Source organism: Saccoglossus kowalevskii, chromosome 6 (genome assembly GCF_978046115.1).
Source record: "Saccoglossus kowalevskii chromosome 6, keSacKowa6.1, whole genome shotgun sequence".
Taxonomy (NCBI): domain Eukaryota; kingdom Metazoa; phylum Hemichordata; class Enteropneusta; family Harrimaniidae; genus Saccoglossus; species Saccoglossus kowalevskii.
The window spans coordinates 23,142,705-23,163,393 of NC_140646.1; the positions used below are offsets into that span (position 1 = coordinate 23,142,705).

General features: G+C 32.8%; 1 protein-coding gene across 3 annotated transcripts in view; it reads left to right on the forward strand.

Moving 5' to 3' along the window:
- The window catches only part of LOC102809674 (lysophosphatidylcholine acyltransferase 2-like), a 44,069-nt gene extending 24,330 nt beyond the window's left edge, over nt 1–19,739 (forward strand). For all 3 annotated transcript variants that reach the window (XM_085500213.1, XM_085500211.1, XM_085500212.1), the window contains exons 8-11: nt 10,678–10,828; nt 11,970–12,068; nt 16,951–17,092; nt 17,309–19,739. In XM_085500213.1, coding sequence (XP_085356339.1) covers nt 10,678–10,828; nt 11,970–12,068; nt 16,951–17,092; nt 17,309–17,433 — 517 coding nt within the window. In that variant the 3' untranslated portion in view covers nt 17,434–19,739. The remainder of the gene's footprint in view (nt 1–10,677; nt 10,829–11,969; nt 12,069–16,950; nt 17,093–17,308) is intronic.
- Nucleotides 19,740–20,689: the final 950 nt, after the last annotated feature.

Below are 20,689 nucleotides of genomic sequence, written 5' to 3' on the forward strand. Positions count from 1 at the left end.
CACTCATAACAGTCACAATTTAAGCCACTATAAATTATGTCCATTTTAAATTAACTGCTGTTGATATAGTTAAAACATGATCATTTAATATTCATCCATGTTGCAATCACACTTTTTAGCGATGAAGCGTTATAACTCTGTAGTTACGTGATATTTACTGTAATATAGTGACGCATAAGAAGTGAATATACCATTATTAGAATATGGGATACAACTCTAAAAACTATATTTGGAATGACTGGTGATATACATATGCACCTCGGGGTGGACTGACTACAGTCACATGAAATGTTACATATGTCCCAAATTTTTCAATTTCCATTATTTTAGCGTTTCTTGAATATTATTTCGCTAAGGTTTTAACACAGTGTTCCCAAATGCATGGGGACTAAACCTCAAATATTTCTTGCAATCTTAATAATAATGGGATCAGAGCAAGCCTACATTAATTTCACTATGTTTTCAATTACACCCTGGATACATGTAAAGAAAAGCTCAAGTGATAAACTGATCTTTAATCGTCAATTTAATTCATAGCTGGAAATCTAGTTAAATATTTGAAAGTTTTACAATTGATGATAGCTAAGCCCTTATGAGTAGGTTTCTCTGTTCTAAGGATAATAATGAAATAAGAGTTTAATATGTATCTCCCTGATATCCATCACAATAATCCTCAGTTCACTTAAGATGCTTGCTGAAACAGATAAGTTGATTTGAAAGCTGAACGTATATCTTCAGTATAAGATGATTCCAAAGAGAAGGTGAAGAACACTAGATGGATCGGTCGCCATGGATATTAACTTTATTTCAGTCTTTTAGAGAACAATTTGATATTATAATCAAAGTTGTATTTTGTGTCAAAAATCACCAAACCGATTACAAATATTGATTATGAAATCATTTGTCATTTCTAGTAGCTTCATCAATTGTGGATGTCATATTTCACTATTAGATATACCGCTAATATACATGTTTTTCTTATGTTCATTTTGCCATGAAATTATTTTTTTTTACTTTTTTTGCTGTATTTTTTTTTAGCAAAAGTATAATAACTCTTACCTTACATATTAATCTATTGTTTTGTTTGTTTTTTTTTTGCAATCAAGATGCGTGGGATTCATAGACAGAATGTTTATGTAAATTTTCAGTACGTTTTATCCATTCTCATCAATTAGGACTTTTGATGACATGTACTGATAAGAGTCGTTTATTATTTATATAAACCCTGACATTATTAAAAGATTTAATTGATTTCAGCGAATTTCCAATAAAGCAATATTTTACCATAATAATATAATTGTTAATTAGAAATTTTTCATAATGCATTGTGCGTAAATGGAGTACTCAGTCATAGTCGAAAATTGAATTCAACAATAATGTGATTGTTGAAATCCTTGCTCAGGGTTGAACAGGCGTAAATGGATCAACAGAACAGGCACCCAGCCCTGTCATGTAGTCTCTCTGTGGTGAAGTGTACTGTAGTTATGTAAAGAAGTAGCAACTTACACTTCACGCATAAAAAATGGAGGAATGACAGCACTAACAGTCAAATAAAAAAAACAATTGCGCTAAAGCTCTCTTGAATATTAATAAAGACGAGAAGCGATTACAGATACATTGTTTGTCACTTGCAGTATTTCTAACAGTTCCCTACCTGTTTGCAGCATTGTTACGAGCCGCGACATCGTAATTGGTTTATTAGTAATTCTGTGAAGTGATTGGAAAATTGATAACAAGATGTGTTGATTGAAATGTGTTGCATGTGCACTGAGTTCAACTTTGATTATCAATCACCATGCCAACAGCTACATGTAGATGAAACTACTTCCTGGATTGATGTCCCATGCCATTGTCTGCTGTGATCTACATAACTTACATTGCAAGCATATTTCTTTTTTCAGAAGCTGTGCAAGTGTAATATTCTTTAATTCTGATGAATATTTGTAGAATTTTAGGTAAAAAGAGATATTTTCGAGTTTTTGTTAAAAACCGTATTTAAAGTCCAATTGCTTTAATATTATACATACAAGTACCTCAGGTAGACCTCTCTCAGATTTATTCATTTTGTGATGATATTTTCAATTCTCCAATTTCATAAATATTTTTCTATTTTGGGTAAAAAGTGATATTTTTGACTTTTTGTTGAAAACTGCAATCTGATATCTTTAATTCTTTAATTAAAATTTGCATTGCTAACAGCAGGGTTATCTCGGCTGAGAGGCTGCTTGTTCAGTTTTTACCTCGTCCATATTCTACATATATAATGCGAAAAGAGATGGGGGAGGGGAGGCAAAAAAAATGATGATGACGTCAAAGAGAATGTTTTAGACAGACTCATCAAATTCTTCACACAACTGAGCATTGTAGTTATCTGTGCTGCAATCACCCACAGAAAACGAATTATTTTTTTGCCATGTTCAAACTCTCTTTATATAGATTTGACTCATCTTTGTTGAATAGGGTTTCTTTAATTGCCTCCATCATAGACTCCCTCTGGATTTTCATTGTAACAAAAACACATTTCGCATTTATAATGTCAGCCAGGTTGAAAAATGTACTTTTCCAGGCGTGTTCAATAGCATGAGAAAGGTCAGATACTTGTGTAAATTACATGTCGCATAGTTATTCCTATTTCTGAAATTTACGACCCTAGGAAATAATTTAGTGAAAATCACACCCACACCAAGAAATAATGGGGGAATCACAAAATGTTATTATCATCTTTATTTGGGTACCTATAATTTTCAGAAAGTTGTACTGTCACAGAGCAATTTACCAAGCGATTTGGCAACTGTTATTATATCTCTTTGTCCTCGGGGGTATTTTCATCATTTCATTCAGACATGCGTTTTGGTTTTAGTCCAGTGAGAGACACCTCATTAGACTGATGCAGAATATAACAACTCAAGTAAAACAAGACTGTAAACAGACTTTATGTCAGTGCCAGTTTACTGTCTCTGCCATATTGTTCAAGGCCCTGTCGCACCATGACGTTCTGGCTAGCGTTCTCTGGCGTTTGAGGAAACGTTGGTAGTCGCCCAAAGTCGCTGGGACAGCGCCAGAAGAGCGCCGTGAGAACGCTAGTGAACGTCGGTAATCGTTGCTGATCGTCGGGAATCGGCGGATAACGCTGATCCAAAAAAAAAGTTTTGAACATGCACAAAAGTTTTCATTTGAGACCAGCGTTCTTCAACGTTTATTTTTAAAGGCTGTTAAACGTTAAATAACGTTCTTCGATCATTTTGCTAACGTTCGACGCATTCGACAATCGTTAGTCAGTCGTTGCTCTAGCGTTACTTAGTTGTTACCAATTGTTCGCTTTGCAGTGAACAACTCACTAGCAGCCTGTCAACGACCGCTGAACGTACCCCTAGCGCACATAAAGCATGCGACTAACGTCAAATTAACGACCAAACGTTAGATACATGCTCAACGCGCTCACTTAATGTTTAAAAGTCGTTTGTCGCGCGCTAGTGACACGTTAGCACACGTAAATGATTTCCAGGGGTATCTTACCCGGTTTAACGCGCAAATATGCAAAATAGCCTTTTTCTCGTCTTCTATTTTTGGTGAATTCTTGGGTTTTAAATTAAAATAGCTGATAGACGCTTTGGCCATTTGCCTCGAAATTTTCACACATTATTGACAAGGTGTTCCCCCTTCAAAATGCGTCCGGACAGTTTATTACGGTGAGTGGAACAAAAATAACAAGTCCGCAATTAACATGGATATATAAATTATGCAAAAATAGAAAAGAGTGAACTTTGAGGTCATGCTGTGCGACTTTGAAAGTCGTTAGAGAGATGACTGGACGCATTTGAATTAGTAGTATACCAAGGTATCCAGTGATGTCATTTTACCCACAAATGGACTTGAAGTTTTTAAGCTAATTTTTTTTAAACCACTTTTGTCCAAAAAAGCATATTTTTGACCCAAAATCAAAAACGCATTCTGGATATTTATAATAAAGACAAGTTTTACAAAGTTTGTATAATAAGCTTTCAGAAAATATATAACATGTTGGATATATAATACCATCTTCATTGTCTAATTACTCAATTAAAAAGCAAGCCAAATAAACTGCATCTCTACCTTAAATGCTCCTCGTGCGTTAGGAACACACTAGTCATACGTTAGGCACTCGTTAATCGAACGCTGGATGTGTTTACCTCGTTCCAGAATGCTCGGAAATTGGACGATTGGAACGTTCAGAGAACGCTGACCAAAATGTTATGGTGTGACGGGGCTATCAGAACACCAAAACAGCGACATTGCCAGTTATGAGTGTCACCAGATGCAACTGTATTGTGATATTTCATACTGTGTCAGTACATACATTTTGTTTAGATAACTTTGCCTTTTATTATATACAAATTTATAAGATTGAATGAAATAAATTGAAAGGCAATCGCATCGTTATATTTTATTTATAGTCAATGTCCCAACTATTAGTTTGACATCTCCCGTTGAAGTTGGTTTGACTCGGATTGTTCTAATTGTTTAACAATCTCCAGGCATGCATAGCAAACCAGTAACATGTTCTCCTATCAGTAATGCTGGTTTTCTGAATCTCTCGTCAGAGGTGTTGACTGTTTGCTGATTAAGGACATTATCATTGCCAGTGTTCTAGGTGCAATAATTATACAGTCAGATTGGAGGTTTAAGACAATTTCCTGCTTTTTCAAACAAACAGAATCTGTTTTATACTTTTGGGACTGTCTTCATCAAGAAACAGGCAAACATGTTTGTTCTCATTCTCTGTACTTGATAGAAGGTGAAACTCAAATCTCAATTCTCAGAATTTTCCGCTATCTTAATTGGCAGTACTGAATGTTGCCTGCTTTCCAAATGAGATTAATTTTGTGAAGCGAACAGGGTACTATTTGGTGGAAGGTTACGAATCAAAGTTGAGATTAGTTGTGAAAGGGTTCAGTGCTCTCACTGTGATGCAAATATAATAAGATAAGATTGTGCGTGAGCACGCATGTGTTGAGCGGGATAAAATGAAGGCTTTGATAAAATAACATGAGGGGGTCTTAATTAACTGTGGAAATATCAAATGAAAGCACTCCACTCTGGTGAGAGAGATAATATATGCTATTCCATTTTCATTATGGCTCCTTTTTTTAGCTTCACTAACATTGAGCGGAGCTGTTAACTTGGGTGCATGATTGTCGAAAGTTATATTAATGAAAACTACCATAATATAGTCTCGGTATTTTTTATGTCGGAGCAGTAGATACTTTTGACGATTTTGATAATTAGTTAGTATTAGAACGCAATTTTGTGATAAGTCGAAATTTTTTAATCAAATTACGAAAATTTGGTAAATAATTAGGATAAAAAAATATATTTGATTTCTTCTAGAAACTGCATATCTCTATTTTAAGTCACTGTGCAGACAAAGTCTGTTTATCTGACATGTTCAAAATTATCACACAGATGCAATTTCATAAAATACTATTTTTTTTTAGCTCCGATATCGACTTTGTCGAGCGGAGCTTATCATATGAGTGATTGTCCGTCGTCGTCCGTGTCAATGTTTTACTTTTTCGACTTCTTCTTGAAAACTACAAGCCTGAATGCTTTGATACTTGGTGTATATGTACCTTGGGTAGACCTCTCTTAGATTTGTTCATTTCATGTTGATATCTTCAATTTTCTAATTTTGGTGAATATTTTTGTCATTTTTGGTAAAAAGTGATATTTTCGACTTCTTGTTAAAAACCGCAAGTGCAATTGCTTTGATATTACATATATAGGTACTACATGTGGACCTCTCTCAGATTTGTTCATTTCGTGATGATATCTTCAATTCTCTAATTTTGGTGAATATTTTTGTAATTTTTGGTAAAAAGTGATATTTTCGACTTCTTGTTAAAAACCGCAAGTCCAATTGCTTTGATACTACATATATAGGTACTACATGTGGACCTCTCTCAGATTTGTTCATTTCGTGATGATATCTTCAATTCTCTAATTTTGGTGAATATTTTTGTCATTTTTGGTAAAAAGTGATATTTTCGACTTCTTGTTAAAAACCAATAGTTCAATTGCTTTGATATTACATATATAGATACTACATGTAGACCTTTCTCAGATTTGTTCATTTTGTGATGATATCTTCAATTCTCTAATTAATTTATTTTGGTGAATATTTTTGTTATTTTTGGTAAAAAGTGATATTTTCGACTTCTTGTTAAAAACTGTAAGTCCAATTGCTTTGACACTATTCATATTGTTCATTTTCTAATGATGTCTTCAGTTCTTTAATTGAAATGTGCATTGCTAACAGCGGAGCTATCTCAGCCGATAGGCTGCTTGTTTAGCTCCGCTGTCGACTTTGTCGAGCGGAGCTTATCATATGAGTGATTGTCCGTCGTCCGTGTCAATGTTTTACTTTTTCGACTTGTTCTTGAAAACTACAAGCCTGAATGGTTTGATACTTGGTGTATATGTACCTTGGGTAAACCTCTCTCAGATTTGTTCATTTCATGATGATATCTTTAATTCTCTAATTTTGATGAATATTTTTGTCATTTTTGGTAAAAAGTGATATTTTCCACATCTTGTTGAAAACCGCAAGTCTAATTGTTTTGATACTATACATATTGTTCATTTTTTAATGATACTTTTGTTCTTTAATTGAAATGTGCGTTGCTAACAGCGGAGCTGTCTCAGCCGAGAGGCTGCTTGTTTTTTCACCTGATTGAATTTGTCTGACTGGTAAATCATTTTGATAGTAAAATTGTTAAATCTCATTGATTGAACATGTCTGCAATCTGATTTCTAAGATGACTGGGTTAATCAAACTTGATATATGTCTACTATTCAATATTGATTTGCAGGTGCGCATAGTTATTTTTAGCTCCGCTGTCGACTTTGTCGAGCGGAGCTTATCATATGAGTGATTGTCCATCGGCGTCCGTCGTCCGTGTCAATGTTTTACTTTTTCGACTTCTTCTTGAAAACTACAAGCCTGAATGCTTTGATACTTGGTGTATATGTACCTTGGATAGATCTCTCTTAGGTTTGTTCATTTCATGTTGATATCTTCAATTCTCTAATTTTGGTGAATATTTTTGTCATTTTTGGTAAAAAGGGATATTTACGACTTCTTGTTAAAAACCAATAGTTCAATTGCTTTGATATTACATATATAGATACTACATGTAGACCTTTCTCAGATTTGTTCATTTCGTGATGATATCTTCAATTCTCTAATTTTGGTGAATATTTTTGTCATTTTTGGTAAAAAGTGATATTTTCGACTTCTTGTTAAAAACCGAAAATTTAATTGCTTTGACATTACATATATAGATACTACATTTAGACCTTTCTCAGATTTGTTCATTTTGTGATGATATCTTCAATTCTCTAATTTTGGTGAATATTTTTGTAATTTTTGGTAAAAAGTGATATTTTCGACTTCTTGTTAAAAAACAAAAATTCAGTTGCTTTGATATTACATATATAGATACTACATGTAGACCTTTCTCAGATTTGTTCATTTCGTGATGATATCTTCAATTCTCTAATTTTGGTGAATATTTTTGTAATTTTTGGTAAAAAGTGATATTTTCGACTTCTTGTTAAAAACCGAAAATTTAATTGCTTTGACATTACATATATAGATACTACATTTAGACCTTTCTCAGATTTGTTCATTTTGTGATGATATCTTCAATTCTCTAATTTTGGTGAATATTTTTGTAATTTTTGGTAAAAAGTGATATTTTCGACTTCTTGTTAAAAAACAAAAATTCAGTTGCTTTGATATTACATATATAGATACTACATGTAGACCTTTCTCAGATTTGTTCATTTCGTGATGATATCTTCAATTCTCTAATTTTGGTGAATATTTTTGTCATTTTTGGTAGAAAGTGATATTTTCGACTTCTTGTTAAAAACTGTAAGTCCGATTACTTTGATACTATACATATTGTTCATTTTCTAATGATGTCTTCAGTTCTTTAATTAAAATGTGCATTGCTAACAGCGGAGCTATCTCAGCCGATAGGCTGCTTGTTTGAGATACCTTGCTTATATTTCTCTGACCTTTACTTTTAAGCCTAATCTCAGTCGCGAGTAGGATTATGCATTTATTGCATGCATATATCTACAGTATGACATGATGGAATCTTGAATGTAGATTTATTGCTGAAATCACAATCATTTCAAATATCAGTATGTGCGACTCTTATGCAAATTTGTATGCAAAGTTTTATGTATTATAAGACTGTCAGTTGGATGGGTGCACCTCTGCATGTTAGATATCCCATAGTAAAGTAACCAATGCAAATGAAATTCGAACACCCACTGTGCAATAGACATCCTTTAAGTAAGTATTCACGACACAAACACTCAAGTTACAGTTTAAAATACTTAATTAGCATAAAGGACGCTCACCGTGTCCCACCTAAGCTGCACTACACAAGAAAAAACAGCGAACATAACAATAGGCGATACACACTGCATGGTAACACGGTGAGCACCCAGACATGACAATAGGCGATACACACTGCATGGTAACACGGTGAGCACCCAGACATGAAAACAGTAGAATAAACACAAAGTGAAGTAAATATTTAACTGAAATAAAAGCATGTAAAAGACGACATTGTTCAAAAAACTATACTAGCCCTCGATTGATATTGTTAGAATTAGTAAATGTAGGTAGAAGCAGCATGACTGCAACTACAAGTAGAAACGCCATGACTGCAACTACAAGGTAAAAAATAATCAAAATGAAACAATTTCTAGCAGTGCAGTTTTTCATTCATTTGATTTTGCAAACTATTTCATTTTCTCTAAAAAAAACTGAAAGTTGGTACCATTATGTCTATTGTAGATGGAATTTCTTGTGCATATGCAGCTTTTTTTTTGTATTTCAATATTTGATAAGAATGTGAAATTAATTCATGCATATTTAATTTGCAACTTGAGATCATTAATATATCATTACGACATGTTGCTTTGAAATCTTTGCAATAAATGGTTTCATTGAAATCTAATTTAGGACTAATATTTTATTACTAATAATCTTTATTACTTTGCTTGTATTAATAATAAGATGCAAGGTATGTGGGGTTACCATGTCTGTTGTCATCGTCGTTAACACTTTCAGGATAACTTAATAATGATTTTTGTCGAATCTCACTCAAACTCTGGAATATTATCTACATACTATATTTATTATCTCTTTTCACTGTTATTGTGAAATGGTTTAAAGTGTTGATGGTTTATATGCTTTTGAAGATATTGCTAAAAATTGGGTAGTTTGTAATTGAAAAATGTAACAATATCTTGTCCAAAAGTCTGTCTGTGGAAACATAACACCAACAGTGTAATTAAATACATTTGGATACTGATAAGATTCTTTTGGGCACAGATCAGATCTGCTTTAGCTTTGCCTGAAAGTTTAAACAAAGTGAAGAAAACGTATCCATATAAAATGCTCTTCAAGATCTTTTATTTAGGTAGTCATTTCATGTCATTTTTTTAAGAGAACACAAAATATAAAGTACTTGTAGTTTTAACCAGAAGATTATTTATTTATTTGTATGAATAAATATTGATAACTCATTGTTCATGTTTTATACCATTGTTAGTTCAGTTTGTATAATGTTCTTAGATCTGTCTGTATCTGTGTTCAAACATCTTTATGTGTGTCTGTATGAGCTTCTGCGTGTGTGTATGTGTGTGTGTGAGTGAATTTAATTTTTCACCAAGTATGGTTCAAAGTTTTTTGTTTGTTTTTTTAGCTCCGCTGTCGACTTTGTCGAGCGGAGCTTATCATATGAGTGATTGTCCGTCGTCGTCCGTGTCAATGTTTTACTTTTTCGACTTCTTCTTGAAAACTAAAAGCCTGAATGCTTTGATACTTGGTGTATATGTAGCTTGGATAGACCCCTCTCAGATTTGTTCATTTCATGATGATATCTTTAATTCACTAATTTTGATGAATATTTTTGTAATTTTTGGTAAAAAGTGATATTTTCAACTTCTTGTTGAAAACCGCAAGTCCAATTGCTTTGATATTACATATATAGGTATTACATGTGGACCTCTCTCAGATTTGTTCATTTCATGATGATATCTTTAATTCACTAATTTTGATGAATATTTTTGTAATTTTTGGTAAAAAGTGATATTTTTGACTTCTTGTTGAAAACCGCAAGTCCAATTGCTTTGATATATTATGCATATAGGTACTACATGTGAACCTCTTTCAGATTTGCTCATTTTCTAATGATATCTTCTGTTCTTTAATTGAAATGTGCATTGCTAACAGCGGAGCTATCTCAGCCGACAGGCTGCTTGTTTAACAACAAAAATAAAAATTATTTGTGGCACACAATATATAAAACAAATATGCTAATAAATATAGGGAATATACATGACAGAAATCAAACAATCTTTGTAGTAAATTTCACTTACAAAAATAAAAACTGACACAATCTGGTGTCAGCATAAACCCTTACTTTGCCAATCACATTAATTAATATCTTCAATACATCCATGTGTCTGGGGGTCAAAGTTCATATCTTGGACTGCATGGTGACATTTCAGTATTTTGCGATTTTCTTTTATTTAGAGGTTTTTATTTTTTGTTTGTTTTTTACTCATCACTATAGTTTTCTTTTTTCCTCTATTTTTTTTTTTTTTTTGCAGTTTATCGCTAGAGAATATGACTGATCTTCTGGCCATCTACTCGGAAATTGCAAGATCAGATGATAACACGATTCATATTGACGACTTTGCTAAATATCTCAACGTTCCTGTTAGCCCAGCGCTAAAGGAAATGTTTGAATTATACGACAGGGTAAGATTTAATTTATTCAATGTTTGATATCCTAATTTCTGATCACCAGAATTTAACTGTTCAGTAATGCATTGATTAAATTATCAATAATAATAAATTAATTCAGCTCAGAGTTATATAATTAAAAACACCATAGTGCATGTGCTGTAGTTTAACTCTTTGAGTGGCAAACTTCAGGCGCTATCCACAAAATACTTTATAGTCGGCTCTTTTCCACATTAAGTGGTGTGAAATTTTCAATTTTTTTGATCAAAAGCTAGAAATAATGTCAAATTTGGTCTATTTGGTTCAAAATCATGATTGAATTCTGTCAAATTTACAGAAACTATGAACAAATTCACCCAAATTTGAGCAGAAGAAAAAATTGTTCTCAAAGGGTTATTTTTAATTGGATTAATTAAAAATTGTGCTCAAAGGGTTAATTATTGTACCGGTAGTGTGTGAGTCACAAAATATTGTGGAAGTAGCAATTTCACTGGAATTGTAAAGGCAGTTGCATCAATGATTTTCACAAACTTTTGTTCTCAGGAATGCCATTGATTCATCAAATCACAGAAATTTCAAAAAATTAAAATTATAATGTTCATAGCATAATAACAGTGTCTAACAATGTACATGTATGTTGATTTTCACAAAGCTTATTACTGTAAAATACTTAATTTTCGCTTGAAATTAATTTTTGGTGAAGGAATGATTTAGTGAAAATAAAATCCAGCGAATATACCTTTTTTTCCTATGTTTTACATTCAACTTGTCAAAAATCAGTGAAAATAAATTCCTTAGAAAACACCCAAAAATTCTTTTCAGCGAAAATTAATTCCAGCTAAAATAAATTATTTTATAGTATTTCTTACAAAAATTGTCCAAACTTTTGATCTTAGTGTCCATTTGCTTTAAAATTAAAAGTAGTGGAAATTACAGGAAACCAGTACAATAGTTATGACAGGAACACAGGTCATACAAGGTGTTAGATGATAAAAATATCTGTCATATTAAAATATATAAAATATCACATAATGAGGAAACGCATATTAAATTTATGTATATCATATTCACTTAAAAAGATTTCAATCTTGGTTTTTATTGAGGCATCCACATCATTATTTTCAATATTAATTTTTTTTTTTTTGTTTTTTTGTAGAATCAATCTGGAAAGATTGATTTCCGCGAATATATTATAGGATGTTCATTACTTTCACAGCCGGCGAATTCAGAGGATACGATACAACTTGCCTTCCAGGTATTTGCACTAATACATCTCGGAATATATAATATATATAGGAATAGATACTTTGGTGTGTAGGATTTAATATGTGTGTCCATATATTCATGTATTGTTAAAACTTTCTATTTGATGTGATTTTAACATGAATATGACTTTGACGGTGCTTACACTGGATATGTAAATACTGCATTATTAGTAATATGATTGTGAATTTTATTCTCTTTTCTGACACACCTTGCCTTCAAGGCTGATACTGATTTATTAAACTTGAAGAGTGTACTATGCATTCAGTTTTTCACCTATTTCATTTTATCCATTTTCATTTACATATATTCCTATGTAATACATTTGCGCTTCTTTCATTGCGATGATTGCTGCATGCTGTTGACAGGTCGTATGAGCTCTCCTTTTCATCGCCTGCCTGCCTGCTGGTTATTTGCCGGTATAGATGAAATGAAACCAATGTTGTCTGTATATCTATTCCCTGTCTCTTATCAATTTCTGTTCACATTATAAAATTACTGTGAATAATTAATGTAGGAGGAAAATAACCCTCTAATGGATTTAACAACGTTTTCATCTACATCTAATTACGAAATGAATGCAGTACAGTATGAGAATGACATTCTGCTTTCTGCGAATATGTAAAAAATCACTCCGAGAATAACCATAACATTTTTTTCAAATGATGTTGTTTAAGCTGAAAAATGTGATATGTGATTATAACTTTTCCTACCATTTTATTTTGAGCATACTGAGGGGTTTTATTTTTTAGACAAACATAACTACAATGTAACTGGGCTTCAAGGACAAACAAAGCCCCCTAGGTTGCTTAAATTCATATTCTGCGGCTAATTTCTCATTACTGGTACATAATCTGAAAATTTGATGGTGTGTATACTGGTATGTATTGAGATGACATATTTTTATTGGTCGATCAGTACCATATGCAGTCCTGTTATCACATAATAACCAGGCCAGTGCTCAAAGTAAATGTATGAATAGGTGAACAAGACTGAATATTTCTCATATTTGTTTGGATCATCAAACAAATTTATCAGGATTTATACATTAATGACGAGATTAAAAAGATCATCTTGAGCAGACTGCTCTTGTGAATAGGTGGGATGCTAGAGGCTGGCAAAGTGGACAAAGTGGTGTGAGCTGGACTAGAGATAGAAGCATCACCAGAACCAGAAGTTGAGATATTCAGGAACTACTAGCCAAGTGGAATAAAACGCATACATATAGTTTATTCAGAATGGCAATCTGATATGAGGAAAGTTATGGATAGAGGGGAACAGCTGGAGATCAAGAAAACTACTACCTTGGTAAATCAACATTCAATGCAATGGTGCTGCTAGCATGGGATTGTAGTAGCAAAGCAGTATGGAGGACAGAATGGTACCTTGAGATGATAGATGAAACGAGATTGGGGACTATTGATCTTGAAGGATGGTGATGATTGAATGATGATGATGATGATGATGACCTGAACGAGATGATGGTCAGTGAGATACACCGCCTCAATGTACTTCCATCTCAAGCTGTCTAACTCAGAGAGGTCTTATGTCGTGAGTAAACTAACTGGGGATACCCTAGTCTGACTATCACTGTCTATCAAACATATGAGAGAGCAAACAAGTGTTATGTTTGTGCTGGGTCGCATGAACCATGTTCCTGGGCTGCTTCTCTTGGACTCTCATGTCCTGGCACTCAACAATAGAAGCATAACATGGCTTGTAGTCCATCTTGGACCAGTTTCAGAAAGAAGTGATTACAACAGACGGCAGTCCAATGCCTCAGTATGTGGGAGGGAAAATTTAGATCCAAATTGGCAAACATCAGACCACATTGAGTGTTATCATGGTAGTCATTCCCATAGGCGCTTTGTTGATGTTCTATCATCAAGAAACTGAAATTATTGTTGCAAGTTAAGAAGGTACCATGTTGCAACTGGGCCAGTAGATAGTTTAGCACAGTGGTGTAGCGCTGCCTGACCCTGTTTTGTTGAATGTGTCAACAGGAGATGGTATACTATTGAGACTTTGCTTGTTGTCTCTCGGCTGAAAGTTTGAACCAACACATGATGCAGCATCAAAAAGGGAATGATTATACCAGTTATTTGGAGAGATTGAAACATGTGTGGAAACCCCAAGAAACAAGATAGCATCTTAAAGTATTATTCCATCCAGCATCCAGTGTGACAACACCAATACGAACTTACCACGAACTAGTGGTGAACTGAACCTGCAGAACAATGTCATTAATTACACAAATATTACGCTTTTGGCCAATGTCAAGAGTAACAATACAAAGCCAGATATAGCTGAACGATCAGATTACTGTATCATTACTGTCAATGAGATGATAAAGGGGGATAAGAATTACCACATGTTCTGTTAGATTCTAACAACATGGCATTCAAAGAGCCAAACAAATCAGCCATGACTCGCACAACACAAACAGTATCTTAGAGCATAAACACTGGGACCAGGACTTGCTATAGTTTGGCTGACAGGGACCTGTGAAGGAAACGAAAACCAATAATCAATGTAAACGAGTCCATTTCAACAAAACTTGTTAAACAAGTTAACGTTAATCGTTTATTTAACAGTAGTTTATCCATAATAATCATAGTTACAATTATACTGATATATCAAGCTATAACAAGATTACAGAAATAACGAGAGTTAAAACAAAATGAAGCAGCAGTTCGTTCGACGACGACAACAATATTGTGTTCATTTTTCATAACACAATAACAGTGCACTTTCGTTTTACAACTTTAATGATAGCTCAAAATAAGACTGCAATATGATCGTCAATTAAATGTAGATATTATTACACCAATAGCATGTCCCATATTTTAATTATCTCAGTCAATTATAGTTTCCCATAAGCCTAGTTGATGGGGTATTTCCATTACTGCAGAGTCTAGAGGTCAAATGTCACACACATAAATGGATGTTAATATTACTTTTATGAGAAAATTACAGCAATTATTTTATTAATAAAATTCTACAAATGGGTTTTATTTGCGTCATTTAAGCTGGAACCCTGAAGGTGGCCTTGTTTTCCGATCAGTTTTGTGTTCTTATAGAAAGTAGTGAACCAGAAACTGGAAGTTTGTGAGTTGTGTCTGTATTAACTATTTTGTCTGAATTACCTGACTAGTAAGTGATTCATGTACATGAATGAACAAATACTAAAGAATGGCCAAAGTGACAGTTAAATTCATGTTGGTTAGGTTATGTTTTTACCTTGCCCATATAATAAAAGATGAAACGGAAAGGTGTATTATAGGAAAAATGTCTGTCGTTGTCGTCGTCGTTGTCGTTGTTAATAATTGTTAATATGTGCACAATAACTTCACTAATTCTATTCCAAACTTTATCAAACTTGGTCACCTAATTCAACAGTATAGAATGTTCCCCTAGTTCGAATGACAGATGTCCTGTGTGAAAATATCATGCAAAAATTGAGAAAACCTGATAAAAAATGTTGACTGTTTCTACTTGCGGATTAATAGTGAACAAAGGTCACTGGTCCCTGTGGGAATATGCATTGGTATGTTTTCAATTATTCAAAAATTTATTTATCTTGTAATCAATATCATTGTTAATTTCTCTCCCAAATCCCATGGGAATACTAGACTGGGTGTCACATGGTTTGTTGCACAGTCTAATACACATTTGCAAACATACCAATAAAATACATAAACTATCTAAACAGAAAACTAGATGTCAAATAATCGATATAAGCAGTCCTATGAATAACCCTTTTGGGTGCCAAACTTTTGATCAAGATCTGGAGCTGATAGACAATTATGTCTATTTAGTCCAAAGTTATCTAAACAAAAATAATGCACCCCCTATCAAATTTATGTTCTATATTTTTTTAAAGTGGTGCACCGTAGTTGAATGTAGGTTGACATACATTTGTGATTCAAGACCGAATTCATGGAAAACCATACCTCCTCTGCAAATATTTGTTCTATATTTTTTTTTTCTATATTTTTTTTTCTTCAATAAGTAAAATGTCATTCACACTGTAGTGCAGACCTTTTAGAGAAACATAAAAATACAGTCTGCTCACAATTTGTGCCCTGAACTAACCCCTCTTCCCTCAGAGTTTTAAATTATACCCTCTTGTATGCAGATACACTGCCTCCAATATGTGCCTGAATTAAACCCCCCACACGGAGATATGCTAATTTTATGTCCCCAACATGTGTAGTTCTGCTCCCAATATGAATTATATCCCCCTTCCTGAACAGATTTTCTGCCCCCAATATGTGATGTGAATTACCCCTTCACAGACTGTGAATGATAATTCTCTTGGCCCCAATATAATCCTAAAACTTGTATGTATTCCAAATTAATTATGACAATGCATATTCATATTTTAACAAACTACGATAAAGGAAATAATATTATAAAACAAAGGGCAAGGTCACCAGAGTTAAACTATGTTTTATCTGAATTCTGATATGATATAATTTTTAAATGTGTGATTATCATTTGACCTTGTTCCATTAAAAATGATTTATGCTATTACAGTTGAACCTTTGTACAGTGAACACCCAAGGTGGTCGTTATACGGAGGATGGTAATAATACTAATTATATTGCGAATGACTTATCAGTTCATTTGACCAAACCTATGACAAAAAGTTACTTTAAACACAGGTTACTTAAAAGCCTGCCCAGCGCTGGCAATGGTCTGCAAATAGTGTTTTTATAAAAGTGGTCATTAATAATATTAATGTATTTTTTCTTCAAAAAAAATTAGGTAACATGATTTTTTATCATAACACGTACGTGTGTACGCATTGGGTTTTATGTGGTTATCCTGTCTGATTGTCTGTCTGTTTTTCTTTTGTCTCCTGCTCACAGATGTTTGATGATGGAGAGAAGGGTTACATTACACAAGACGAGTTATCACAAATCCTACACAATGCATTTGGCATGACTGAAACCGATGTCGCTAAACTCTTCCAGCAGGTGGACTCCGATGGGTGTGGTCGAATCACTTATGGTAAGTTGTAGCTACGGTATTACTGCTAAAAAAATAATATTCATTCATATTTCAGTAAATAACTCAGAAGTCATGAAATCACCTTTGCCAACCATGAAAACCTTTCTGTAGTTAATTGTATGTCTAATTTGCAACAGATACAATTTGCAGGGGAAACAATTGTGACAACATCTAGTGGCTATCATACAATACTAAGATTTAACTGTACTCTTTCAGATGAGTTCAAAATGTACGCACAGAAGAAACCAGAGTATGCTATGTTATTCAAGACATATCAGGAAATGAAAGTCAAAGAGGATAGCGCAGAAACACCAAAAGACGGCAAATTAAAAAGTGAATAAACGAAAACCAAATTCATTAGCATCTGGAACAAGCATTTTGTTTTTTATAGTTGAATCTCATGTGAATGAGTTGATTGTGTTCTTTAATGCTTGAATCTTTCAATCTGTTGGAAATAGAATACAAACGTATTTTATTGACAATCTTGCATGTAGTCTGTTTATATTTTTAAATGGTTGAATGAAGAAACAATCGAATCTTGTCTTGTGTGTATAAGCATTTAAACATTTCCAAAATTTTAAGAAACTATGATTTGTTCTTTCCATCTTAGTCAGGTGGCTTATTTCCTTATGTAGGTATGTTCGTTTTACTTGCTCTGCATGTGAACGTAGTTAGTTGCAATGATTATGTACAGTTTAAAATATATGTTAAAAAAATAGTGGTTCATTAAACTTTCTCGCTCTGCATGCAAAGGACGCAGTGCAGTCAAAGGAAAAGATGATAAGGAAAAGCTTGTGATGACAAATGATGGGGGAGATCCGATCTCTGGACGGAGTAATTTAGCTTTCATTTCATCCAATGGTAATGGACATGGTGAGGAAGAAATGAAAACTGAAGACATTCATAATTTGTTTTTCTGACGTTTAAATCATTTTATTGACACGCAGCGTTCGTTGCAATTGCCTAATTAAATTATTAAACATTAACAGAAAATATTATTATTCAATTGAATTTATATTGAAATTGAAAGCTTTTCATCTACCTGTGACATTCTTAAAATGTATTAGTGTCAACTGTTTTAATATTTGACAGAAGCCTTGATTAGTTTGGTTTCATTAGATTAATTATGAATAATAGGATATATTCAGATGAACGGGATCTAAGTTCATAAATTTCATTTATAGGATAGGATATTTCAATTCTCATTTGCGCATATTTCAATAAAAATTAATTCATAATGTTACATACGCTAAATGTAAAGAAAAACTGCAACAATTGTAAACATTGCAATAAGTTTAAAAAAACAAATAGATAACAAATATATAGCAGTTATTTAAATTATTGAAGTGCATATTCAGATTGACTTTGTATATTTATTAATTTCATATACATTTTTATCCCCTAATTAAACACATCTCTCAAACTCGATTTATATATCCCTGGAATATGAATCAACCATCTTATCCTGGTAGACTGTTCATCTATCCTTGATATGCAGTTTGTCTATCCCATGCGGACAGTTCCATTATTGCATAGGTAGAGTAGCACCCAAAAGCTAGACTTCTCGGCGTGACTGTCATATTGAGTCATTCATATAATCAAAACTACTACAGATATGTGGTAATTACTGCACACTGATTATATTGCTAACATAGTGCATCATCAACAATCAAATTTGTAGGTGTACACATTTTTGTGTATTGTGTTTGCTTTATTACTATGTTACATAATCAAACTGTTAGATGTGCCAATACCGTCAAGATTGCCTTTTTTTTTACTTGACTGTTTTTTGTTTGTTTTTGTTTTTTGTTTTTTTATGCACAAGTACATCAATGCATGTTAATATTCATGTTGTTTTTTTCAAGTAAAGTTATTGTAGTTGTAAGTGCTTTAAGACTGGTAGCAGTAGAAATAATGTGAGTACACTAAATAAGTAAATTTGCTTGTATCCTGACGAGTTGCACCCTCTTGTTATGACTATTTTTGAGTTTTGAATGGTTTCAATTGATATCTCACCTTGTATATGTACATAGGCTATAATGTATTTGTGTGTATACGAATTGAATCTGCCTTTCATCAGCTGATGTGAAGATATTTATATATAATGTATATTATATATTGCTGTTTCTATTTTTGGTTTGTGCAGTGTATTATTGTTAATGCGTTATCAATGTGTTTAATGACACTTTGCCAAATTTATATATTTGCATCGAAAGTTTTGATAATCATGGATAACTTTTTGTGGAAGTAAACCTATATTATATCGACAAAAGCAGTGATGATACACTACGAATTATTAAGGCGATGTATGAGGGCAGAGACTTGATGTATTTATTTATGGGTATATACACAAAAAGGCAGAGTTTAAATAATTTTAGATATTTTCCAGAAATAAGGTGCTTATGATATTAATAATAGATATTTATAATTTTGAAAGGGAATTTAGCATTTAAAGTTTGTTTTTTATAATCATGTTTATTTTGCATAGTGTTTTAACATCCAATAAAAAGAAGAAAATGTGCAATTGTTTCAATTATTTGTGTAAAGCAATACACATGTAATTTATTGTCAGGTTTCCAGATGTTTCAATTCATGCAGTTGAGTCAAAATAAACGTAATGCTAAATACCAGAATATGGATTGCCAAACGTGTCGATCTAATATATTTGTATGTAGTTCTACTGTAGTATGGCATTTACATAAGCTCATTTACATACTCATTTACATATGTCCACATGTATCACATTGACAGTATAAGGGTTATTCTACTGAAAATGTATATACATTTGTCGTCTATTATAATTTGGATAGGACATGCTGGGCTTGTGTTTTTGTTTTGTTTTTCGAAATATAGGAATCTTATTTGAAAATCATAAATGCAAACATGACTTGCACTGTTAATGTTATTTGTGGGGAATGTCATCAGTATACTTGAGGGCATGTCAAACGGTTTATTTTGAGTTAACAGTTTACTCAATTTAGAAACCATATGACGAGTTTTGTAACCGTGGCTTTTTTGTACTGGGTTTTGTAGCACAAACAGAACGGTCTTAGAATTATTTGTATTTCTCAGTGGCTTTGTAAATATCAAAATGTTTTTTGTATTAAATTTCCAATTTAAAATAAGATTTAATCACTGCATACAAAGCAAATCAACTGTTGCTTTTAGACAGATATAAGGGTGTCTACATTTATACAAAACATACCTACATAAGTCTGCTTTGCCTTGATATATAGTCACAAAAGTAGTAGTTTGGACGTCTACAGTAGTCTTTTTTTTGAGAAGCAAATAAGATATAATGTAGACAATCTCGTAGATCAACACCTATACTTAATAGGTCTAATTGGTATATAAAATATAATGTACACGACTGGTGCAAGTTAATTAGAAAAAGGATAATTAATTCTATGTTACAAAATTTAACACATGCGCACAAGTGTTTTAGAGGTTACTATAAAATTGTATATTATCATTACACGTATTAGTCAATTTGTATTTTCCGCTTATGGTTGCCATAGTTACTTGGTGTAAAAGATTGTATGCTCTGCATTGGATAAATGCGTGTGAGTTCGATAACACATTATATAAAGTCAATAT